The sequence below is a fragment of the Balaenoptera acutorostrata genome, chromosome 5, assembly GCF_949987535.1.
Source record: "Balaenoptera acutorostrata chromosome 5, mBalAcu1.1, whole genome shotgun sequence".
NCBI classification, from domain to species: domain Eukaryota; kingdom Metazoa; phylum Chordata; class Mammalia; order Artiodactyla; family Balaenopteridae; genus Balaenoptera; species Balaenoptera acutorostrata.
The window spans coordinates 91,932,915-91,960,558 of NC_080068.1; the positions used below are offsets into that span (position 1 = coordinate 91,932,915).

At 37.3% G+C, this 27,644-nt stretch overlaps 1 protein-coding gene across 3 annotated transcripts in view; it reads right to left on the bottom strand.

Annotated features, from left to right (window-relative positions):
• The window catches only part of ZCCHC4 (zinc finger CCHC-type containing 4), a 55,724-nt gene that overhangs the window by 20,931 nt on the left and 7,149 nt on the right, over positions 1–27,644 (bottom strand). Inside the window, exons 4-6 of one of the 3 annotated variants that reach the window (XM_007168449.2) lie at positions 10,391–10,666; positions 9,785–9,865; positions 1,414–1,486 (exon numbers count right to left, since the gene is read on the bottom strand). In XM_007168449.2, coding sequence (XP_007168511.1) covers positions 1,414–1,486; positions 9,785–9,865; positions 10,391–10,666 — 430 coding nt within the window. The remainder of the gene's footprint in view (positions 1–1,413; positions 1,487–9,784; positions 9,866–10,390; positions 10,667–27,644) is intronic. The other 2 variants (XM_007168450.2, XM_007168451.2) reach the window with 2 other exon arrangements.

Consider the following 27,644-nt stretch of genomic DNA (forward strand, 5'->3'; position numbering starts at 1 on the left):
TCATGCTCATCTAATCAGTTCTCAAATTCTAGTGGTTATCAACCACACAAGCGCTTTGGGAAACAGTGAAGTCTAATTCTAACTGTTATTTACTTCAATACCTGGTTTTCACAGCTTTCGCGGCTGAAAAATATGTATCCCCATGCTAAATGGATTCTGATGGAAGGAGTACATCACTGGCTATACTTACTAAATCTCATTTTTCAATGAGTCTCATTTTTTCAATCCCAACCAACAATTTAGAATCTATTTTCATTTCCTGAATGCTTAGTTTTTTAGTCTTGCTTGGTTTTCATTCTATCATTAGCTAATATCTTAAAGCACAATATATACTTAAACATGGCTCACAATTCTTTAAAAATTGATATATACCCATCACATATATGTATGGATATGCTTCAAGTAGTCTTGATAATTTCAAACATTTTTGACCAACCTCCTGTCAGGTGTGATTACTTGGTTGGTCATAGATTTTATTTTGTAATGGGACTGACAAAGAGCTCAAATTAGGAGTAGAAATATCAGCTCTGCTATGTTGTTTATTCACAATGATGTTATTAACATCATATTGAAAGAAGATTTTTTTAAACCACTCTCCCTTTTTTATACGGTTATTTTTTTTTTAGAGTAGTTTTAGGTTTACACCAAAATTGAGAGGAAGGTACAGCGATATCCCACATACCCCCTGCCCCACACATGGATAACTGCTCCCACTATCAATAGCACCCACCAGAGTGGGACATTTGTTAAAAGTGATGAACCTAAACTGACACATTATCACCCAGAGTTCATAGATTGGAGTTAACTCTTGACACTGTCTATTTTTTAAGGATTAGTTTAATAAAACCATAAATCCCCTTAACTGGGACATGAAATTTATCAGGAAGGCAGACAGCAAACAACTAACCACAGAATTATTTAATTACAGAATCATAAATCTACAAAGGAGAACCTGACCTTGTCTGAGGGTCAGGGGAGGCTAAAGAAAGTGACTTGGAACAGGGTTCTGAAGGATGAGGTGATATTAACAAGGCAAAGAGAGAGTAGAAGGTGAAGGGAACAGCATGGGCAAAAGCCCCTGTGGTGGAAAGGCCAGTTTGAGATGAAGGTCATATGTCCTGAACACGAACAGCAAAGCAGGAACAGGGAGAGGACAGGCTGAAGAGTGGCAGGGGTCAGATCACAAAAAGCTACGTGAGTCTTGGTGAGAAAGTGGCTCTTCACCCAAGAAGCAGTGAAAAGTCATGAAAGATGAATAACATGATCACCTCTAGGTGCTCAATACACACTCAGTGAACGAACAAAAATAAATATCAATAAATGGTAGAAAAGCCACCATTTGCTCTTGAGGGACCCTAGAAAAATAATGAAGGAAATACAATAAAAGAAAGAGATAATGGTCATAATTCTTACCTTTCCATCAAAGAAGTGATGGTTAAACATGTTATAATGGCAAAAACTATCTTCCATATAAAACTGTGAATACCTGTAAGATAATTTGTTTATTACTGCAGTTACTTGTCTGGTCATAGTTATACATAAATAAATAAATAAATGTAAACTAAATTTTAAAACTATGAAATCACACCTTTAATAAAATCAATTTCATCATCCTTTAGTTTTTTGAAATAAAGAATACTTTCCCAAAATCTCAAGAAGTCAGCAACAGTGGATGAATAACAAACTTAAATTATGGTCCCAAGTTTAATAAGCCAGTGGCGAAACTACAGAACACTCATATATAAAAAACACATATAATCTTCTGGTTCCTATGGACCAGAAGAGTCTACATAAATAGTCATGTTCCTGATAGATTATTATGCAACTTAAGCTTGAGATGGGCTGGCAATTAAAATACATCTCTCACAGTTAATAATTTTAAGGAAAATACTGAATCAACATTTCTTCTCAACAGCTGTTAATTATTTTCTTCCGTGGTTAACAAAAAAAGGTATTTAATACAGAGTTTTTCTTGTCTATTGTGAATTAGCTTAATAAAATATGCTTCTCAATATGTAAGAGAAAAGAAGTATGCGCATTTCATATATACTGAATTAGTGCCAGGAAAGAGGATATTTATTTACTGATTGAGTCATTTTATTCTTCTAACATACTACTTTAAAATGCAGTCAGTAATGAATGAGAGTACCAGCTTTGGATATTAACATTTTATAAATTTTCTCTAATTTACTAGGCAAAATTCATACCACATTATGGCTTAAATTTGCATTTATTTGACTTCTTACAAAACTGAGTTTTCTTTATTCCTTAATTTTATTTGTATTGCCTAGCTCTGTTTTTCCCATTTATGTCTATGGGCCTTAATGTCTTTCTTGCCGACTTCTGAGGTTTTTTTTGTATAATATAGAAACCTCTTTTACCTCAATAGGATTTTGAACTTCCACAGTTTTGTCATAAACAATTCACATATGAACCATACCATCCTTCTACAGAATTCATAACCTAGTGGAAAGACTGAGAAAAAATCAGGGACACATCCTTACTTACACAGCTTCTTTAACCAAATCACGATAGTGGTGCTTCTTTGCTTCTACTTCTACTCGCAGTTACTCATGACCGTCTATAACTGATCACCAACCATGCTGAGTATTTAATACAATGGACAAGCCTAGTTTATCCTCTTCCTATTACACTGAGGCTAAGAGTACAGCTGTACAGTCGGGTGGTCTGGTTTCAAACTCTGGGTCTCTCACTTATTAGCTGTGTAATCTTAGTAAGTTATTTAACCTATCTGAGCCTCAGTTTCTTCATCTACAAAATAGGAAAATAGTTTCTCTAATACCTCATAGAACTTGGTAAGAATAAATAAGATAATGTATGTAAAGTGCTGAATACAATGCCAGCTACAAAGCATATACTGAAATGTCAGGTATCATTATTTTAATAAATACCAACTATAAAGATGTATGTCTCAGTGACTCTAATGTTAGGAAATTATGTTTATGCCCAATCAAAATATCTCCTCCTATAATCTAAATCCGTTTCTTGTTATTCTGTGGAGATGGAAGAACAGCTGTTCGCCATTCTCAGTACAATATCCCTTAATATCACTTAAGATACTGTTAGTACATCTGCTGATTTCATAAAACAAATTTGCACTGAAGAAATAAACAGAAGGTTTGAATAACTGAAAAATATTTAAACTATATACTGTAACCCAAGGAACATTCCAAAACACTGTGGGACAATGTAAATTACCATTAATAAACAAATGTCTTCCTCTTTAACCAAATCCCAAATAGCTGATAATACAGCTATATCAGTTACTTAATTTACACATATATGTTAATACTAGTACAGCTGTGGATCAACCATCATTTGAGAGTGTTCTTCGCTCTTGCATTGCTTTGTGTGAGCAAGGGGAAATACAATCTCTTTTTAAATATATTTCTACCCTCCTCCATTTATTTTCATTGCTTCATGATGCAATAGTCATTTTTTAAAATTAAAAAAAAATTTTATTTACATAAAATTCAGCATAGCACACTCATCCAAAATGTTCTGGGCAGCAGTGGGCATAGCCAGAGAGAGAAAAAACCAAGATTTCAGTTCTAAGTTTCCATCAAACACAAACAAGGAAGCATAATTATTCATATTTTAAATTATGAAAAATCACTCAACATCACCCTCTTAGAATGAAATTGGCCACAAAGAATTATTCTCTCCATTGAATAAGGCAAACAAAACCAATCAGAAATGCATGCACTTGAAAACTGCTCAAAAGGACATTCATTTAATTTGGCCATTCATTCTCTTTAAATCAGAGTCAGTTACCAAGTATGAAACATGTTCTACACAAAGGAAATGTAATCAAGAGCTGAATTAAACTAGTTCATGAAATGAGCCTAAGAAATACATTTTTTGATACAACTTTATTTGGATGATAGCTTGCCAAACAGTTTCATATCTTTCATGCTAAAATTAGAGCATATAGAAATCCATCTTAGCAAATGTTAACTTCATATCTTAGACCCCAGAAAAGGACATTTACCGCACATCTACATACAGCCCTGGTGTTGAGGCAGTTCTCTGCCTCCTTACACAGACCTTACGAAGGGCAACAACAAGCAAAAGTCAAAGTGCCAGAAGGAACTATTCAGTACCACTTTACACCACAAAGGAATGTTTCCCTGATTTAACTGTGGTCCTTGTGAGAAATCTGAACCAACCCCACACTCCATCATAGTGTAAATACAGGCAACAGGCTGAGTTCATTCTGGCTACTAACATATGTCAATAAACCAGCTCTATCTTAGCACCCAATGTTGACCTTTTACAGAACTGACTCAGAAACAGAGTAGCTATCAAAGAACCTACGCTAGGATACCATAGTACTATACCTTCAGCTTTTGTCTGCAACACACACACAGAGGTTTATAGACACAAAGAAAAAAAGCATCTGTGTATTCCATAGGTTATAAAACAACTTTATCCACGTCCCCTACTCCCTATTCTGACCAGGGGATTTGAACTACAGGCTCAAGAAAGGTAAAACTACAAGGCATGGCATTTAAGGCAAAAGAGTTAAAGGGTCATATAAATCTTTCAAATTAAAAGTACATCAGGTTGGGCTTCCCTGGTGGCGCAGTGGTTGAGAATCTGCCTGCTAATGCAGGGGACACGGGTTCGAGCCCTGGTCTGGGAAGATCCCACATGCCGCGGAGCAACTGGGCCCGTGAGCCACAATTACTGAGCCTGCGCGTCTGGAGCCTGTGCTCCGCAACAAGAGAGGCCGCGACAGTGAGAGGCCCGCGCACCGCGATGAAGAGTGGCCCCCGCTTGCTGCAACTAGAGAAAGCCCTCGCACAGAAACGAAGACCCAACATAGCCAAAAATACATAAATAAATAAAATTAAAAAAAAAAAAAAAAAAAAAGTACATCAGGTAAGATGCAAAGAGTTCTGGAGAATGTGTATAACGATATGAATGTACTTCACTTACTTAACACTACTGAACTATACACTTAAAAAATGGTTAACATGGTAAATTTTATATTTACTATGTGTACTTTATTGCAATTTTTTAAAAAACAAGTAAACAGGGCAGTAGCAATGAACAATACATAATAAAATTTAAAAAAACAATTTATTTACAATAGCAACAAAAAGAATAAAGTGTTTAGGAACAAATTTAACAAAGAAGTACAAGTCCTGCACACTGAAAAATACAAAATATTGTTTAAAGAACTTTAAGAATATCTAAATAAATGGAAAGACATCTCATATTCATGAACCAGAACACTTAATATTAAGATGAAAATACTCCTCAAATTGATCTATAAATTCCATGCAATCCCTATAAAAAGCCCAGTTGCCTTTTTTGTAGAAACTGACAAGGTAATTCTAAAATTCATATAGAAGTGCAAGGAACCCACAATAGCCAAAACAATTTTGAAAGAGAATTAAGTTGAAAGACTCACACTTCCCAATTTCAAAACTCACTACAAAGCAACAATAATCAAGATTGCGTGGGACTGGCATAAGACAGACATAGATCAATGGAATAGAATTTAAAGTCTACAAATAAATCCATATATTTATGGTCATTTGGTTTTCAATAAGGTTCCAAGACCATTCAATGGGAAAAGAATAATCATTTTAACAAATGGTGCCAAGGCAACTGGATATCCACATGCAAAGAATAAAGTTAGACCCCTACCTCACACCATATATAAAAATTACTCAAAAGAAATCAATGACCTAAATGTAAGAGCTAAAATTAAAAACTCTTAGAAGAAAACAAGTGTAAATATTCATGACTTCGGATTAGGCAATAGTTTCTTGGTATGACACCTAAAACACAAGCAACCAAAGAAAACAGAATGATTGGACTCCATCAAAAGTGAAAAAACACAAAGAATGGGAGAAAATATTTACGAATCATATATCTGATAAGGGTCTAGTATCCAGAATATATTAAGAACTCTTTCAATTCAACAATAAGACAAATAACCAATTTTAAAAATGGGCAAAGGACTGAATAGACATTTCTCCAAAAAGATAAACAATTGGCCATAAGCACATGAAAGGATGCTCAACAACATTAGCCACCAATAAAATGCAAAACAAACCACAATGAGACACTACTTCAAAAAGACAGACAATAACAAGTGTTGACAAAGATGTGGAGAAATTGGAACTCTCATACATTGCTGTTGGGAAAGTAAAACAGTGCAGTCACCTTGGAAAACAGTTTGGGAGTCCCTCAAGAAGTTAAACATAGAATTACCACATGACCAAGCAATTCTACTCCTAGGTATATACCTGTTATGGCCTTGGTTGTGTCCCCCAAACTAATTCATATTCTGAAGCACTGATCCCTCAGTCTCTCAAAAGGTAACTGTATTTGGGGAGAGGGCCCTTAAAGAGGTAATTAAATTAATTTTAAGCATTTATCCTTTTTAAATTTTTTTTAATTGAAATATGATTGATGTACAATGTTATGTTAGTTTCAGGTGTACTAAGATGTGACTAAGTTAAAAGGCGGTCATTTAGGGTGGGCCCCAATGCGTATAACCAGTGTCTTTATAAGAAGAGGAAATCTGGACACATAAAGAGATACCAGGGATGTGCACACACACAGGAAAGACCATGTGATGACACAGTTAGAAGGCAGCTATCCGCAAGCCAAGGAGAGAGATCTCAGAAGAAACCAACCTGGGACTTCCCTGGTGGTGCAGTGGTTAAGAATCCACCTGCCAATGCAGGGGACACAGGTTCGAGCTCTGGTCTGGGAAGATCCCACATGCCGCGGAGCAACTAATCCCATGCACCACAACTACTGAGCCTGCGCTCTGGAGCTCGTGAGCCACAACTACTGAGGCCGTGTGCCACAACTACTGAAGCCCGCACGCCTAGAGCCCGTGCTCTGCAAAAAGTGAAGCCACAGCAATGAGAAGCCCGTGCACCACAACGAAGAGTAGCCCCTGCTCTCCACAACTAGAGAAAGCCCGCACACAGCAACGAAGACCCAACACAACCAAAAATAAATAAATAAATAATAAAATAAATTAAGGAAAAAAAAAAAGAAGAAACCAAACCTACTGACAGCCTGATCTTCAACTTCTAGCCTCCAAAACTGTGGGAAAATAAATTTCTATTGTTTAACCCACCCAGTCTGTGGTATTTTGTTACGGCAGCCCTAGCAAATTAATACAATACCCAAGAGAGATGAAAACGTATGTGCTGCTGACATATATTGTCTTGAATAATTCTGTTGTGGACATCTTTTTTTTTTTTTTTTTTGTCTTTTTTTTGTCTTTCCAGCACCTATATCTCCCCTCGTTTCAGTCAAACACCTATTTCCTATGGAGAACCCACTCCATAGCACCCTATCTGCCAGGCCACGGTGATGGTTCTGGAATGGCTATATAACCCCAGGCAAGGTAGGCAGAGTACTCACTGGAGTTTTGCTGCTGGAGCTCTCGGGAAAGATTCTTTTTCTACTGGGCAGTTCAGCTGAGACTATGTAAGTTTAAAGCTGCTGCCCACCAAAGTCCTTGGCAGAATGAAGGAAGCTGTCTGCAGAATAAGGCCAGTACACAGAGAAACACAGAATGAGAGGTAGAGAGAGAAAGACAGAGCTCTAAAAAATTATGTGAGGCCCAGGATCTCAATTGGACTGAAGCCTGTTATACCCTAGACTCCAGCAGTGTGAGCCAATACATTCACAGTGACATAAATGGATTTCTGGGACTCTAATGAAAGAAAGATTCCTGCCTAATATGAATGCCTGACTCTAAATGCATGAATAACAGGGAAACCAGTTATTAACACATTTGAAAACTGTTGTGGAACAAAGCAGGGGGATAGGTGGAAAAAGGGAAAGCTAGAAGGATGACAAGAGAGAAATATAGGCTATATAAGAAAGGCTTATATACACTTCCAAAAGCAAAGTTATTTCCAGAGGATAATTTAATTTTGGGGGCCAGACTGACTGGGTTTGAATCCTGAGCTGGACATTTATAAACTGTGACTTTGGTCAAGTTATTTAATTTCTTTGTACCTCAGTTTTCTATTCTGAGGAAAAGGAGAATGTTAATAGTATCTACCCTATAGGGCTATTGTGAGGATCAAAGGATTTAGAATAGAGTTTGACACGTGACAAGTATTCACTAAATACTAGTTATTGTTAATATTGTTATTATAAGACCTCAAAAGTTAAATTTCTACCTTTAAAATAATACATTTATAATAATTTAACAATAATACTTTAGGAAAGAAACATGGTAGTTAAAAAAGAAATTGAGATGTTCATACAATGGGATATTATACAGCCATAAAAGGAAGTACAGTTATATGCTATGACATGGAGGAATTTTGAAAACATTATGCTAAAGTGAAAGAGGCCAGACATAAAGGTCACACATTGTATGATTCCATTTATATAAAACATCCAGAATAGACAAATCCATGGAGACAGAAAGCAGATTAATGGTTATTAGGGGAAGTAAGGAGTTTCTTTCTAGTGTGATTAAAAATGTTCTGGAATCATGGGTGATGGCTGCAAAACCTAGTGAATATACCAAAAACTGCTGAAATACACACTTTAAAATGGTAAATTTCAAGTGAATTATACCTCAATTTAAAAAAAGAATTTGAGTTTAAGAAGTCCATATTATCACTTATGGAATTCCATTTTCCCGAGGATTACTCACATCAAGCAGGTATTTGTAAAGTGTGTGCTAGTCCTGTTAATAAGGGATGAGTGTTACAGAAAGTGTGGGTTATTTCTGAGAAATATATGTGCTTATATTAGATAACCTAAAGTTGACTTGGAAATCTAAAGAAAAATAAATAACGAAAGCTGTACTTTTTATTGTGACTTTCTACACTTTAAAAATCTGTCTGCCTGTTTTTAGGGAGAAAAAGCATATGTAATTTCATAGAGAACCTGAGTAATAATACTAGAGAGAATCCAGCAAATGCTGGAATATTGGCCAAATAGACTCTATCAGATTAAATAAAAAGAAACTCAAAGCCCGATTCCTTCAATCACTCAAGAACAAGTAAAATATACTAAGAACACAGTGTCTTACAGACTCACCATGAACTCCCGGAAATCAAACAATTACAGAAACTAGGAAGAGTACTTCAAGTTTACAGAATCAGAGAGTCTGAGGATGGACACATTTGCCATCCTGTGTTGTAAATCAAACGTCTGTATCTTCTCAATTACCACCAGAGGGGGGACTCAAGATGTGGTCCACTGTCTCAGCTGTTTGTTCCAACACATCAGGTGCCATTTAATTCTGACCCTCTCCCACAAAGCTTATCTGTTTGTTTATCCTCTGCCTCGGGACTTTTCTATTTCCTAGTTAGCGCTCCCTTCACTTCAGGTCATGTCCAGTGAAAGACAGTATGCACATCATCCAGTAAAAATATTAAAATACATGTCTTATCACACTTAAAACATCATGATGAAACAAAATTCTGGAGGAAATTTGGAATTACCCTTGAAAAATAACTATATTAGAAGAAGTTTCACTCAATTGAAATGTATCTCTAAATTATAAGCCTAAGACAACTAGACATATTCACAGAGAACATTTAGGAAGCACACTAGCAAAAGGAGAAATCTACCACCTCCCTGTTTGAAATATGGAAGATTACATGTTGAGTCTATATGACTAAAATGATACCTTATAACCAATCACTACTTCTAAATGTTAAGTAAAGGATTGTAATAGGATTAATAAGACGAAAACATTAAAAAGAAACAGAATACAATGAAGGAGAATAAATATTATACTTTGTAAACCTACCGAAAATCAATATCCAATAAAAGGCTTTTAATGTTAGACTTCTTGTCACCTGATGCTTTCAACCTGATCAGCTCATGCAACCTAAAGCAATTAGTGAAAGCAAATTTAATAAGAAATTACAAATGCCATAGATAACAAGCAAACAAAAAAGCCATCAATGTTCTCCTGATATTTCTAATATTTCAGTGAAACACTGAAGAAAATTTGGCAAGTATAAGCAAGGTTTAAATTTCACAAATATTTTTAAAGCACTGGATGGATCTCATCTGAAACAGAAAACTCTAAAATAATAAATAACTTAAGAATCAAATCAGAAAGAATCTCCTATCATATATCAGAAATCTATAAAGATTTCTCTCAAATGGAATAAAGATTACAAACTCCTCAGAGAGGGACCATGCTTTACACTTCCTTTGTATACTTGAAGCTTCATGTCGTAACCTGCACATAGTATTGGGTTGGACGAAAAGTTCATTTGGGTTTTCCACATCTTACGGAAAAACCTGAACGAACTTTTTGGCCAACCCAATAAATAACTACTTAATAAATTTTCTTACAGTTTAAATAGTGGTGATGGGAGAATGTTTAAAATACCATATAACATACCTTGGTGTCCCAACACACAGTACTCTTCTGAACCCAAGGGTAGAGAGTAGGTCTACCAAGAACAGACAGCTCCTATCAGCAAACAAATACTGGGCATTTGTCTTCTTGTTTTCCAATGGATAAAGGAGTTGACTGGGCCTTTTTAACTGGGTGATAGAAATATCACCCACTATCTGATGCTTGCGATGCTTTTCCTCATCATCTGGCAACAGCAACTGCTGACATCTTTGACAAAACTTTCTCTGAGACAAGGGCAACTCAATAAACTTCAAGTACCTTCAAGACACAACAAAACACAAAGGAATACACTTTAAGTTTGTTGCTTTAAAGACAATTGATTTTCGCCAGGTTTAACATGCAAAAAGTATCATTACTTCCTAAAGAGTACTGCATGAAGAAGCAAAGGTACAAAACAATCTGTGGAACGTTGGCTAAGATTTATGTCTGGCTGCATACCTACAAAGTGGAAAAGAATCAGCGATTTCTTAAAAATTGAGATGCTCCAATTTAGTCACTGGCTGAAGATCAATATCCATTTAAAATGTGAATATAATATATTATTCAAACAACTTAGTAGTAATGGAGACTACTATCACCTTTAAATTTATTGACGAATCCATGTGTTCTAACTTGGAGGTGTTAAACAGTCTGGCTCAGTAAGACAGTCATTTTCAAATGAGAAATTAAGATCATTCTTCAATTTCTTATGGCATACTTAGCAAGAAAAATTACCTCCTAAAAGAAAAAATGTTCCCACAAAGTTCCTCTATTCTTAGCAGTACTGATGGAGGCAGTTCTGAGAAGCTCACCCCCAAAGCAGCAAAACAATAGTCAAAGCCTTAAAAAATACGATACCAGATAGCCTATTTGATCCCTTTCAAGTCATCTTTATATCTGATTTCAAAGTCACTGCTTTGGGGTTTTTTCCCCTCTCTTTTCATTTTATTACTGATGATTAAAGAGAGAAGACAATCACAGTACGTTTTTAAAACTGCTGATTTTGTATATGCAATCCAGCTAAGAAATCACAGTAAGATGGGACTTCCCTGGTGGCGCAGTGGTTAAAAATCCGCCTGCCAATGCAGGGGACATGGGTTCGAGCCCTGGTCCAGGAAGATCCCACATGCCGCGGAGCAACTAAGCCCGTGAGCCACAACTACTGAGCCTGCGCTCTAGAGCCCACAAGCCACAACTACTGAGCCTGCGTGCCACAACTACTGAAGCCCATGTGCCTACAGCCCGTGCTTCGCAACAAGAGAAGCTACCACAGTGAGAAGCCCACGTGCCACAATGAAGAGTAGCCCCCGCTCACCACAACTAGAGAAAGCCCACGCACAGCAATGAAGACCCAAAGCAGCCAAAAATAAATAAATAAATAAATAAACTTTAAAAAATTTAAAAAAAGAAAGGAGAGTAAGAAAACAAAAGAAAAATAAGTAAGATTATCATGGCTCATAGAGGGTCAGAAATGTCTAGATCTAAGCATGTCAAATAGTGCACTAAAGGATTCTTAGAGTTTGAGAAGAGTCATATGATTTCAGTTGAACTAAACTCTGAACTGCATTGTAAAAACTGTGAACTTAGCATAGAATCAAAGTGGGTATTAAAACTTTCTGTATATAAGCACAGTTTCACTTCAAAGCACCCAAGGCAGTGAGAAATAGATATTCTGAATGGCTATAGCAAGAAATAAGCTCATCATGCTGGTAATTTAAATGTTTCTATTTCTATGATAACTGTTCTTTTGACAGCTTTATCTATGACTGGAAAGAAAAAGGAGCATGATATTAGAAGAAACTTTAATAGTAATTCAAAGTAAGAGTGTCAGTAGAGAAAAGGGCCCCTAAGACATGAGATGCAAGTGGAAGGAACCAGCACCCTGCCTGGCAACAGACACACTGAATTTACTACTATTACCATTCATTAGTAGCTGTTCATTGTTGAAGACTTCCACATTCAGCCACGAAAAAGCAACAGAGACCAGATTTACCATCCTGGCCCTCAAAAAATTGATAAAATGTATGAAACCACAGTTTTAAGATATTGGACAAAAGAAAAAAGTAGGAAAAAAAAAGATATTGGACAACTGGCAGCCCAAACAGTGAATGCCAAGAGAAGGGAAGAGGTGAGTGAGCAGTACAGCTGCTCAGCTTCCTGCCCGTGGAGAGCTGGCTGCACAGGATGGAGGCCCCAAACATAGCACAACAAGTTGATGAGGTAGAGCTGAGAAATCGTGGAGGCCAAGGCAGCTGGATCCACAAGGCAGAGCACTGGATGGTACGCATGGAGTACATGGAAGGCAGACAGCAGACACTGAGCTAGTGCTCCAAGGCCTGCTGAGATTCCCCTCCAGTCTATGCTGAGCACTGATTAGCAGGTGCGTGAAAAGACTACCTACCAAGAGAGAGAGGACTGCTGGAAATGAGCAGGTAGAACAATCACCCAGGGCCCAGAGTGAGAAACCTCTGAATCCACGAGCATCAGGTAGGGCGCTCAGGACATACAGCCTCAGGAGTGGGAAGAAATCAGCCCTACCCCAAGGCTGCTCTGGTCCTCCAACAGGCTTAAAGATAAGCCTTCAAAAGCAAGGGATTATAAAGGATCAGTCAGTAAATATTTTGAGCTTGGCAGGCCATCCATTCTCTCTGTCACGACTATTCTATCGCTGCAGCACAAAAGCAACACAAACCCGAACAGAAATGCACAGGCATGGCCAGATTCGGCCTGCAGACTGTCGTTGGCCAACTCCTGCTCAAGAGTATCAAACATTAGCCAAGTAACTTAACTGTATCTTAGAACAAAGCTCAAAAATAGGTAAAGGAATAAAAAATATCCAGTATACAACAAGGCAAAAATCACACTGCCAGCACTGAATCAAATATAACCAGGTATGCAAAGAAACAAGAAAACATGACCCATGATTAGAGAAAATTTAAAAAAAATCAATCAATTCAAACCAACTCAAAAATGACAGATAATATAATCAGTAGGCAAAGACATTCAAGCCATTTTATTATAACTATATTCCATATGTTCAAGAAGGTAGAGGAAAGCATGAGCATAAGGAAAGCCATGGAAAATATAAAAAGACCCAAATCAAACCTATAAAGATTTTTTAATTGTCTGAAATGAAAAATACCCTTGATGTGACTAACAGCAGTTCAGACACTACAGAAAAAAAAAAAAAAAAATTGGTGTACTCGAAGGCACAGCCTTAGAAACTATCCAAAATGAAACACCAAAGGGCCTAAATACATGAAAATGGACCCCCGAAAGGGGGGAGGGGGCAGAAAATTTTTTGAAAAAATAATGGTTAAAATTTTCTAAAATTACGTTCAAAGATCAAAGAAGCTCAGTGAACCCCATGTACAAGAAATGAAGAAAACTATAAGATACATTATAATAAAATTATTTGAAGATCAGTTGATAAAGAGAAAAATCTTAAAAGAAACCAGAGGGAAAAAAGACACGGAAGAACAAAGATAAGAATGATACCAGATTTCTCACTGGAAATTAGAAAACAATGGAACAATACCAATTCTGTATAAATTCTTCCAAAAAACAGAAAGGAGGGTATAATTCCCACTTCATTTCATTAGGCCAACATTACTCCAATACCAAAACCAGAAAAAAATTATAAGAAAACTAAACACCAATATACTTCATGAACACAAACTCAAAATTATTAACAAAACTTTAGTCAATCAAAAACACATATATAAAGACGGTAATACATCATGACCAAGTGTAGTTGACCCCAGATATGCAAGGTTGCTTTAATGTTTGAATTCAATCAGTGCAATGCACCGTATTAAAAATCTAAAAAAAAAAAAAAAGATCTCATTAGATGCAGAAAAAAGCCCTTGACAAAAATCAAACATCCATCTGTGATAAAGAATCTCAGAAAATAAGGAATAGAAGGGGACTTCCATAACCTGATAAAGGGCATCTAAGAAAAACTTACAGCTAACACCACTGATGAAAGACTGAAAGCATTCCTCCTGAGACTGGAATAAAGCAAGGATGTCTACGCTTACCATTTCTACTCAGCACTGACCAGAGATTCTAGCCACTTTGATAAGATAAGAAATAAAAGGCACAGATTAGAAAGGAAACATTAAAACTTCTTTACTCACAGACATGATCATGTATATAGAAAGTCCTAAGAAAATCTTCAAAAAAGCTGTTAAATAACTAAGCTTATCAAGTATAAAAGATAATATACAAAATCAACTCTATTGTTACAGACTAGCAATAAACAATCAGAAACTGAAATCTGAAATATAACAATTTAAAATAGCATTAAAAATAGAAAATATTTAGGAATAAATCTGACAAGAGACATATAACCCCAGTACAGTACACTGAAAATTACAAAATGTCATAGAGAAAAATTAAAGATGACTTAGTAACTGGAGAGATATACCATGGCTATGGATTATAAAACTCAGTATTATTAAGATGTCAATTCTTTCCAATTTTATCTATAAATTCAATACAATTTCAATTAAAATTTCAGCAGGACTTTTTGCAGATACTGAAAAACTGATTTTAAAAGGTTCAAAAGCCTGACCCTATTCATATCATATTTAAAAACTAAGCAAGGACTTCCCTCCCCATCCAGTGGTTAAGACTCCATGCTTCCAATGCAGGGGGCATGGGTTCAATCCCTGGTCAGGGAACCAAGATTCCACATGCCACGCAACACAGCCAAAAAAAAAAAAAGAAAAACTAAGCCAAAATGGATCATAGACCTAAATCTAAGAGCTAAAACTATAAAACTTCTAGGAGAAAACATAGGAGAAAATAATAATGATTGGATTTGGCAAAGATTTCTTAAATAGGACTTAAAAAGCACGAAGTATTAAAAAAAACCCCAATAAATTGGAAATCAAAATTTTAAACTTTTCTTCAAAAGACACCCTTATCGTAAGCAACAAAAGAAAAAATAAATTGGACTTAATCAAAATTAAAAACTTTTGGGGCTTCCCTGGTGGCGCAGTGGTTGAGAATCTGCCTGCTAATGCAGGGGACACGGGTTCGAGCCCTGGTCTGGGAAGGTCCCACATGCCACGGAGCAGCTGGGCCCGTGAGCCACAATTGCTGAGCCTGCGCGTCTGGAGCCTGTGCCCCGCGACGGGAGGGGCCGTGATAGAGAAAGGCCCGCGCACCGCGATGAAGGGCGGTCCCCGCACCGCGATGAAGAGTGGCCCCCGCTTGCCGCAACTGGAGAAAGCCCTCGCACGAACCGAAGACCCAACACAGCCAAAAATAAATAAATAAATAAATAAATAAATAAGAAAATCCTTTAAAAAAAAAAAAAAAAAAAAAAAAAAAACTTTTGTGTTGCAAGGGATACCACCAAGAAAGTGGAAAGACAACCCAAGAACGAGAAAATGTTTGCAAATCGTGTATCTGGTAAAGGAACTGCATCCACAATACATAAGAATACTTACAACTCAACAATAAAAAGAACTAGACCAACTAAAAAATGGCAAAGAAAGTGAATAGACATTTCTCCAAAGAAGATATACAAATAGCCAATAAGCACATGGAAAGATGTTCAACATCATTAGCAATCAAAGGAAATGCAAATCAAAACCACAATGTGATACTACATCACACTTAATATGATGACTATAATTTAAAAAGTAATAATAAGTGTTGTGTAGAATGGGGAGAAACTAGAACCTCATAAATTGCTAGTGGGAATGTAAAATGATGCCGCTACTTTGGAAAACAGTTTGGTAAGGTTAAACACATTTATCGTATGATCCAGCCATTCTACTCCTAGGTATTTACCTAAGAGAAATAAAAACATGACTCCATACAAACCCTTATACACAAATGTTTGTAGCAGCTTTATTTGTTGTAGGCAATAACTGGAGGCAACCTGAATGTCTACAAACAGGTGAAAATATATCCATACAACACAGTATTATTCAGGAATAAAAAGGAATAAACTAATGATACAAACACTTAAACATGGATGAACATCAAAAATATTTATGCTAAGTAAAAGAAACTAGACACACATCCCCTCAAAAAATAATATATACTGTATAATTCCTTTATATAAAATTCTAGAAAATGCAAACTAATCTATAGTGACAGAAAGCAGATCAGTGGTTATCTGCGGCCTTTGGGGATGGAGGAATATAGGACAATGGTAGAGGAGGAAACTTTTGGGGGTACTGGATATGTTCATATTCTTAATTGTGGTGATGGTTTCATGAGTAGATGGTTTCACGTCAAAACTTATCAAACTGTAATTTTAAATATGTGCAACTTATTGTACATAAATTATTGCACTTCAGTAAAGCTGAAAAATTTGGGGAAAAAATGTTAATTTTCCCCTAACAACCCACATTCCTCCAGGGTGCCCATACATCCCTGTTTGCCCAGGACAGTCCCAGTTCACATCTGTTGTCCTGGAGTTCCATCTAGTTAGTGCCCCCTTTTACTCTCAGAAAGTATTCTGGTTTGGATTAAAATTATATGGGCACCCTACCTATAACTTCCATCATATTGTAAAAATTAAATCCAATTCAAAAAGTGCTATACCAAAAAGAATAATTTCAATTAACTAAAAAAAAACTAAATTTTTAAAATACATGTTTTCATAGTGATATTAAAAATAAAAGAACAATGACCCTGATAAGTCAACTTTGTAAGTTGCTGGGGTACCAAATCATTATTCTGAAAACAGGCTGAAAACAAACAATAAGAGGGGAAGAATTAAACATTTATCTTGACTTCCCAGATGAACTGTAACAGAGTTAAGTCAACAGTTGATGAAACAAAGTTCTTCTTTAAAGAATGGCAGCTAATAAATGCATGAGTGATGACAGGAATTTGTAAACCCTTATAACTCTAGGCAATGATCATCAATTACTGCTGAAATCATTAAAAGAAACAGTGACATAGAACTTTATAATGGATGGTATAGGCTGGCCTATACCTATATGACCTGAACACACAACCAATCTTATAACACACTAAGTGAACAGCCAGACATTATCTGCCTTTTGATGTGGTATAGGAAATAGACCACACAACTTACAGAAGAGTGTTGCTCCTAAAACTGAACTTGATTCTGGGGACGCCTCTACTTTCCAAGAAATACAGGGGATAGAATAAATGTTAGCTGACACTATAGGATGCAATCAACCAAATTCAGAATGTGGAAATTTCTATCAGACAAATGACTCTGTTTCTTCAATGAATAAAAGATTAACGATATCAACCAATTGCCATGTGTAAAGCCTCTATGGATCCTGATTTGAACAAACCAATTATAAACTGGCATTTATGAGGTAACCAGAGAAACACTGAACACTAACTGCATGCTACGTAATATTAAAAATTTGTTTATGTTTTAGGTATTTTAATAGTATCATGATCATGTTTTTTTTAAAGGCCTTATCTCTTAAGATACATAGAGAAGTGTTTCCGGGTAGAACTATATAATGTCCAGATTGGAGGTCGGGGTAGAGGGTACAGGAGAAACAAAATTAGCCTCGTACTGATGACTGATGAAGCTGGGTGTGGGTGCAGGAGGTTCTTAGTATACTGTTCTCTCTGCTATTGTATATGCTTGAAATTTTCCTAAATAAAAGGTATTAAGAAGTGCTTTAAAGTAAAGGGAAGAGTTAAACTCAAAGAAAACAAAGACAACTCCAGAAGATCACTAAGCAAGACCCGGGTTGTACTCAGTCCTAAAATCATGTGAGACTTGGTTTTTCATTCTTTGGCAATAGAGACATAATCTGGGAAATTTCTCAGAACCCAAGAACATGAGTTTCCAGTTTGAAAGGATTTACTTAACACCAAGCAAAATAAAATAAAACAGACTTACATCAGATAGATCATCATGACATGTCACATCCCTAGGAATAAAAAGATTCTAAAAAACTGACAGAGGGATCAAACAAGTCACAGGTGACACATAAGAGATCAAGAATGAACTTGTTGAACTTGAACTTCTCAACAGCTATAATGAAGACAGAAGAAAATGGAGCACTGCCTTCCAAACCCTGAAGGAAAGATATTCCCAACCTAGAATTCTATCATCTGTATAGGTATCAATCAAGTAACAGCATAAAGGTATTTTCAGAAATGCAAGATCTCAAAATATTTACTTCCTTTTAAGCATTCAGGAAAAAGATCAAGTCAACTGCTGGGTGATCAAAATCAAACTGGCCCCAGACATCTACAGTACCTACTTAACTCTAGGACAGTGCTCCGCAAAGAGGGCCATGCACTGGAGCTGGCCGCCAAATGTTTCCAGTTCTTGATGAGACAAAGACAGACATCCAGAGTACGTGTTTAGAAACTTTTATACCAATTAGACAGAGTACTTTTAGGTCTGTTCAATCTAATAATAAAAAATGTGGGCTTATATTTTATATGTCTTCTCTTTTTTTCATTTTATTTTCTAGTTATTTATTTCTATTATATTTACAGAAGTATCTGATCCCAGTGGACTAGAAATAAAAATAAAAACATAAAACAAGCAAACAAGCAAAGACTGACCCTTTAACACAGATCATTTAAGAAGCACTGCTCTGGAGGACATGAAGCAATCCTGCAAAGTCCCCAAGTAGAACATACACCCAAATAATTTTATACTTAAGTACCATGCCATTCAAGAATAAAGGAGTTACACAGACATAAAAAACAAACTTATGGTCACCACAGGGGAAAGATGGGTAGGGAGAGATAAATTAGGAGTTTGGGACTAGCAGATACACACTACTATGTATAAAACAGAAACAACAAAGTCCTACGGTATAGCACAGGAAACCATGTTCAATATCTTATAATAAACTATAATGGAGAAGAATTTGAAAAAGAATATATAACTGAACATATATATATATATAGAGAGAGAGAGAGACAGACAGAGAGAGAGAGAGAGAGAGAACCGAATCACTTTGCTGTATACCAGAAACACAACATTGTAAATTAAACAATACTTCAATTTAAAAAATATATATGTAAAAGAAAAAATAAAGAGATCAAATTTCTAATTTTCAAAAAAAAAGAATAAAGGAATTAAATATTTCTGGACTTGGAAGAACTCAGGTTATATAGTTATATTACCTGGATCCTTCATGAAGAACCTGCTGGACAGCTGGATGCCAAGGAGAAAGGGCAACCATTACAGATGGGCACATTTCTGAAAGCTCTAGGACAAATTTCTCCAAGAAGATGAAACCAATAGATTATGCTACATTTGAATGTTCTGAAAGGATTCAGACAACAGGCAGAGAGTTTGCAGTTGAATCATTTCTGAAGCACATAAATAATTAAGCAAATAGTCACTATAACAACAAATAAATTCAAAACTGTATTAACTAGGAGGAAAATAAAAAGCTGTGTAGGAAAGAAGTTATTATGATTTACATATTTTATATAAATGGAATCATACAATAGCCACTCAGATATTTTGATTTAAATTTTTTTGATTAATAAAAGCCTTTTTTAAAAAAAGTAAAACTGCTAGAGGATGAATTTCAGCCAAATAGGAGATGAGTGAAAAAACTACAGCAAAGGGGCTATCAGTCAGCACTAAATCCATTTGACCACAGACTAAAAACAGAAAAAATATGGGTATTACAGTTAGAGTACAAAATGTAAATAATATAAAACCAAAAAAAAAACTGGTATGGGAAGAGGAAGGGAAAAGGAAATCAAAAAGTATATTGATTTTCTCATGTTTTAGAGCCATCGGCCAAAAGATATAATTTAAAACAGAAAAATCAAGTAAAAGAGCTATAAGCAATATTCAAAGGCATAAAGGTTAACCCTAAAAAGAAATAATCAACTAAAATCAGATAGTAATTGAGCCCGAGGGCCACAACTACTGAAGCCCACGCATCTAGAGCCTGTGCTCTGCAACAAGAGAAGCCACCCAATGAGAAGCCCACAAACCGCAAGGAAGAGTAGCCCCCGCTCACAGCAACTAGAGAAAGCCCGTACGCAGCAACAAAGACCCAAGGCAGCCAAAAATAAAAATAAATAAATAAATTTTTAAAATATTATTAATAAAAAAAATCAGATAGTAATTATAGAGAAGGAAAGAGAGAGGAAGAAGAAACATATTAAGTAATCATTTCTCATTTTTAGATGGAGGAAGGCAATCTAAAAAAAAAAAGAATTAAATATGGTTTAAAAAGTTACAAAGGCAACCATTAGAACAAAAATACAGAAGAAACACACATTAAAAAAAGAAAAACAAACACAGACCATAGTGTGAAAGAGAATAAAAAGAAGCAATAAAAACAGGAAGTATAAAAATAATATAACAAAACTAAGACCAAGCATATCTGTCATATCCGCTATGAAAACGGGCTAAACCCACCCATTAAAAGAAAGCCTGGGGGGGCTTCCCTGGTGGCGCAGTGGTTGAGAATCTGCCTGCCAATGCAGGAGACATGGGTTCGAGCCCTGGTCTGGGAAGATCCCACATGCCGTGGAGCAACTAGGCCCATGAGCCACAATTACTGAGCCTGCGCATCTGGAGCCTGTGCTCCGCAACAAGAGAGGCCGTGATAGTGAGAGGCCCGCGCACCGCGATGAGGAGTGGCCCCCACTTGCCGCAACTGGAGAAAGCCCTTGCACAGACACAAAGACCCAACACAGCCAGAAATATAAATAAATAAATAAATAAATAAATAAATAAATAAATAAATAAAAAAGAAAAAGAAAAAAGGATGATAGATATTAAAATTAAAAAAAAAAAAAAAAAAAAGAAAGCCTGGGGACTTCCCTGGTGGCACAGTGATTAGGAATCCACCTGCCAATGCAGGGTACATGGGTTCGAGCCCTGGTCCGGGAAGACCCCACATGCCGTGGAGCAACTAAGCCCGTGAGCCACAACTACTAAGCCTGCGCTCTAGAGCCTGAAAGCCACAACTACTGAGCCCGCAAGCCACAACTACTGAGCCCACAAGCCACAACTACTGAGCCCGTGTGCCACAACTACTGAAGCCCGCACACCTAGAGCCCACGCTCCACAACGAGAGAAGCCACCGCAATGAGAAGACTGCTCACCTCAACGAAGAGTAGCCCCTGCTCGCCACAATTAGAGAAAAGCCCGCGTGCAGCAACAAAGACCCAACACAGCCAAACATAAAACAAATAAATTAATTAATTTTTTAAAAAAAGAGAAAAAAGAAAGCCTGTCAGATTGGATCACAAAGCAAAATCCGATCACTTCTAAGATGCAAACGTTTTCACATTTTAGCATCTAGGATATTGAGACATGATTTATAACTGCCATCAGCCAGACTGTAGGTGGAGTGTCACTGCCATTATCCTATGACTCAGTCCCAAAACACAAAGTTATTGTACATACACTCAGAGACCAAAATAGAGAAACGGAGCAGAAGCACACTTTTGATATTAGAGAAGTAAATATTTGTCATTGAATGAATGATGAAAACAATCAAGGGCTTTATAGGAAAAAGGAGAAAGGAAGCTCCCCAAACGGATGACGCTGTTCCAGCTTCTGCTACTTAAATATGGTCAAAAGGACTGCCTATCACACACCGAGTGAAGCCAGCTGAAGGCAGCAGAAGCTGCAAAATCACCAGGAAGAGATGAAAGTTCAAAGCGAGGGGCTAGTGTGGCAATTAACTCACTACATGGGACTATCTTAAGGCACTAAGCTTAATTATTTTTAAATGAAGGAAAAAAAGAACAATGTTAAATGAACCTCCACTGATGTATTTTGTGCCTGGTCAAAACTGTCCTTCAGAAAGCTTTTATTGCTAGTTTATTAACCTTCTCTTGACAAAAGATCAACTGAGATCTTGTGCATATTTCTATTCAAAATTATATCATTATCAGTCAACTGCATGGCTTTAAATGTAACATTCAGACATAAGGGTTTTTTTTTAAGTTTGGTAGGAAGAACTTGAGACTCCCAGGAACTCAGGATTACTCAGTGCTCCTTCCTCATTTGTACTTACTACACACACCCGGGGGGGAGAAGAAATTCATTCTGCTGCATGGCTCAGCATGACACACAAATTGCAGGCTAGCATTTTGAAATGTCATTTTTATTGATCTCCATTTGATGTTCCATTTGACTTTCTGGGAGTAGACAAATTATGTTTATGGCATTTCCCTAATAGCAGACCTTGAAAATCTGAGTTTAAATGAGCTCTGAAAAAAACATAACCAAATGAAATATCAACTAAACAAAACTATCGGGATGCACATAAATTAATGCTAATTTTAGCATTAAAATATATCTTCCCTAAGACTTCAGCGGTCACGATAAAGATGTCAACATACTACATAATAGAATAACACATGTCAGGGTATAACAGGCAGCTAAAAACTATAAGGAAAGTCAAGTCTCAGGCACAAAATGTAAATCTGTCAACTGAACACATATGGAATATAAAGCATGGTTGAAATTAGAAAAATGAATATCAAATCCTATTCTGTAGAACCTAGAAGTCTGTGCAGCACTGCCAGTTCCATAATAAAAATCAAGTAAGAAAGGTCAATTTATCTCAATAGCTACCATTATTCCTTTCTAATAATTTCAAAACTAAATCAGTCAATGAAAAGCTATCGTTATGTCACAGTAACAGATAAAAAGTTTGCTTTATAGAATGGGTATAATGTTTTAATGCATTTTAACACTTTCAAATATAGTAGTTATTTAATAAGATAACATAAATGAGTTGTGTAAAGTTAAATTAGAAAACAATTATAATCTCAAGTAACAGTACGTCATCCTTACGTCCATTTACACCCAAGAATAATCTGCCAGTCTCAAGCTGAAGACACACTAAGAGAGTAAGTAATTAATAACATAGAATAGGTAATTTAGTAAGCCTTTGGTTTTAAAAAGGCAAAATTTTTAATTTTGAGAAATGACTGATTTCAAACCTTTCACTCTTGTCGAAAGCATGTAAGAAAGCATAAGAGCATCAATTATAAAGTGATCCAGTGAAATCAATGATATTACATTTCAAAAGCAAAAACTTTTACCCATCCTCCAAAACCTGTTCGCATACTATATCCTTAAACTGAATTGATCAGCTAAGGCACAAGTTAGCTGTAAAGTTTCTGATCTTCCAGAGTACTCAATCTTTTCTATGAATACTGTCAACACAAACCATTCTTCTTTTGCACTGTATTATGTTTAAATATATCTCAACTCCATTACTAGCATTTTAAGTTCTTTTTGAACCCTCAACAAAGAATGAATAAATGACTGGATGGATGGAATGGATGGAGGCTTGGACAACAAAATCTGAGGTTTTGGGTCACAGATGATTTAGGATGTTGAAAATGACTTTATTAAGACATGCTCTCAAGAATCAACACTAAATAACAGATGAAATTATGGCCCCCAAGAAATAACCTTTTGAAAATTCTTTAATATTCCATAGTCTAGCCAGTGTTTTTAAATTCTAATTAACATGAAATGTGAATTTCAAAAATTCTTCAGTATCAAAAACCATACTCTGGTAGTACAAAGACTTGCACAGTGGTTTAGCTCCAGACTAAAATCTTATTACACAAGGAAAGAAGATCTTCTAAATTTTCTTATAGAGTGTAACTGTATCACCAATATCCTTATGTAATAATATGAAGTACATGCTTATCAGCTAAAAGTGATACGGCAGAGTACAAAACTATGTCCACATTATGACCACAATCTTGTACAACAAAACTTTGCATAGGAAAAAAGGCCAGAAGGAAGACTACAAAATGACCAAGGTGATGGGTTCAAAGGGAGAAACCATTAGTGATTATTTTTCTACTTTCTGCATCTTCGATATTCTATCTCATTATAATAATCTCATAATAATATATCTCTATATAACTCTTTGTTTTATATCCTTATATCTCCTTAAATTAAATCACTACACATCATATATTAATTACTATCTGCTTATATGCTTAAAAATACCGTTTTAGAATCTGGGAGACATAAGTTTGAGTCACTGCTCATTCATTCTAATAGTATGAAGGTGATGAAGTTACTTAACTTCTCCAAGCCCTCAATTTTCTCATCTAAGTAAACCATCTTGGCAGGATTTAAACAATATATCATGGAAAACACCTCGCATAGTGCCTAGCTCAGTGGTGCTCAATTTACATTAATTCCTTTTTCAACATTTTTTGTTGTTGATTTAATTCCCATAAATTAAGTAGACTTAATCACTGATTAAGTACTGCAGTTAAAGGGCAATCAAGTTATCTCAAGAAAAGCCTCCCCTATCAAAGGACTTTAAAAGCTACTAAGAAACTCAAGAAGACATTTTTAACAGATCCCAGTATTCCTTTACACTTAGCCTAGATATGACCTCAGAATCCTTCTAAACACAGCAGCCCAGGTAACCAGCAGGAGTTATCATGAGAGTGAAAACCTATTTGTCGGGGCTTCCCTGGTGGTGCAGTGGTTGAGAATCTGCCTGCCAATGCAGGGGACACGGGTTCGAGCCCTGGTCTGGGAAGATCCCACATGCCGCGGAGCAACTGGGCCCGTGAGCCACAATTACTGAGCCTGCGCGTCTGGAGCCTGGTGCTCTGCAACAAGAGAGGCCGCGATAGTGAGAGGCCCGCGCACTGCGATGAAGAGTGGCCCCCGCTTGCCACAACTAGAGAAAGCCCTCGCACAGAAACGAAGACCCAACACAGCCATAAATTAATTAGTTAATTAATTAAAAAAAAAAAAACCTATTTGTCATCAGCAACCCAGACAGAGGCTTCTTAAGAAGTCTCTCCCAGGGCTTCTCTGGTGGCGCAGTGATTAAGAATCCGCCTGCCAATGCAGGGGACACGGGTTCGAGCCCTGGCCCGGGAAGATCCCACATGCCGCAGAGCAACTAAGCCCATGTGCCACAACTACTGAGCCTGCGTTCTAGAGCCCACGAGCCACAACTACTGAAGCCCGTGTGCCACAACTACTGAAGCCCACGCGCCTAGAGCCTGTGCTCTGCAACAAGAAGCCACCGCAATGAGAAGCCTGCGCCCCGCAACAGAGTAGTCCCCGCTCACTGCAACTAGAGAAAGCCCGCGTGCAGCAGCAAAGACCCAATGCAGCCAAAAATTAAATAAATGAATAAATAAATAAATTTAAAAAAAAAAAAGAAGTCTCTCCCAGCACACAGAACACAACGCCTATAACAAAGGAGAGGGATGAATTCTTTTCACAAGTTTGCCAAAAAATTAAATCTATGACTCAATTCCAGTTCACCCAATAAAACATTTAAAAAATGCAGAAGTCAGTTCCGGCAGAGAGCGCGGTGAGAAGCGGATCGCGGCCTTCTAGCCCGGGGCCCTCCAGGCCCTCCGGCCTCCGGTCGGCAGGTGAACTGGGGGGCCCCCGGGACAGGCTCAGGCTGTGTATTGCCGAGCCCCAGAGCCCTCGCCGCAGCCGGCCCTGCCAGTGGGCCCGAGCCTGGAAGCAGCAACGAACTTCTCCCCCACCCCCACCTCCGCGACCTAATGGCGGCGGCCCCTTGGAGCCCAGATCCCGCCCACCGCCGGGTCTCTTGACCCCACGCTGTAGGGGTTAGGCGAAGCCTCCGGCAGGCCACCGAGGACGTGGCGCCTTTGGGCGTCGGGCGTGGCAGGGCGAGAAGAATGGCGGCCACTGGAACGCCGCGGAGGGCCCTTAGAGTTTCGAGGGCCCGGGAAGGGGGGTCTGCGTGGACGCCAGCTCAGCCACCCTTAGGCCTTGGAGCCCGCGCGGATCCGGGACCTGAGGTGACCTCTCTGTCCCAGTTGGACGAGACCTCACCTCGTCCGGAGAACTACGGACAAAGGCCTGAACGGGCCCGGAAGGTGAGCGGAGCCCCGGTCGACGACGGGTGGAACGTTAGCGGGTCATCGGGCGGTTGGTCGTCGTTCTACCAAGACTTAGATGTCGGAAGATAGAAATGGTAGAATAACGTACCACATGCGGCCAATAGGAAGTGCCCGCCACCCTTTGGGAAGATTTACTGGCCGTTTATAGAAGGCCTGTGTATATAATATGAAAAAGCTGCTCTCAACTTTCCCCCCAACCTTTCGAAAGAAAACTTTTCGCTACATATAGGCCTTCTAGATGTGAAGAGGTTGCCGACGTATGATAGAGTTAAAGTCACATGTCTTGTAAATGCCCATTTGTTTCTTTAAAAAAACCGTAGAAAAGAAATGTCTTCTGGAAATGACTTTTCGAAATGGAGTTGTTTGACCACCTCTAGAGGCGACATCAGGAGCCACAGAGGTCCACGTTTGTCCAGTGGGTTAGAGGACATGGAATGGCAGACGTTGAGGAGGAAGAAAAGAAGGTTCTATGCCAGACTGGTCACAGTTAGAAGACTTTTCCATATTAGAACCATTGTTTTGTGTGTGCATTTTATTCCTTACTACTGTAATGTAGTTGACAATAAGTACTTTTTTTAAATATCTAGTCTTTCTAGATGTTCTGAAGTGCCTGATATATGTTCAAAGTAGAGGTAGTAAAAAGACATTTTGTAAATATCTTTTTGTTAAAATTCGTATGAAATGTTGTTTTGGGGGGGAGGGGTGGCCAAACCACCTTTTTGAACAGTACGCAGTATGCACTGTGTTTGTGCACTGGTTCAAGGTCGGGGAGAGGAGAAGGAAGTGCAAAGAGCTCTGTGCCAGTGTGTTTATAGTGAGGCAAGATTAACCATTGTCTTTTTTATGTTCCTGCATTTTGTTTCACTTTGCTGTGTATATAGTGTATATAATGGACAAATGAGTCCTAATTTACAACACCTAGTCTTTCTAGATGTTAAAGAGGTTGCCAGTGTATGACAAAAATAGTTAGTAAATAATACATTTTGTATATTTTGTGTTAAAATTTCTAGGAAAGATTGTCTTCTGAAAATTTGAGCATTATAGCCCTCTGGGTTGGAGGCGGGGGAGAGAGAGAAGGGGGTTGGTCTTAAAATGGCTAGAATGCTGGTATTTTGAAGACACTTTCAGATTATAACTGTTACATGTGTGCAGTTCGTTCAATACTGTTCTGTATATAGTGGACAAATTAAGTCCTTATTTGAAACATCTAGTCCATCTAGATGTTTAGAAGTGCCCAACGTATGTTAAATGTAGAGGTAGTAAAATATCACTTTGTAAATATCTTTTTGCTAAAATTCATAGGAAGTACTGTCTTTGGGAATGTTAAATGTTAAACCACCTCTCTGAACAGTATACTATTGTCTATACTTGTTCAGTGGTTTGGAGGAGGGAGGGAAAGAATTGCAAA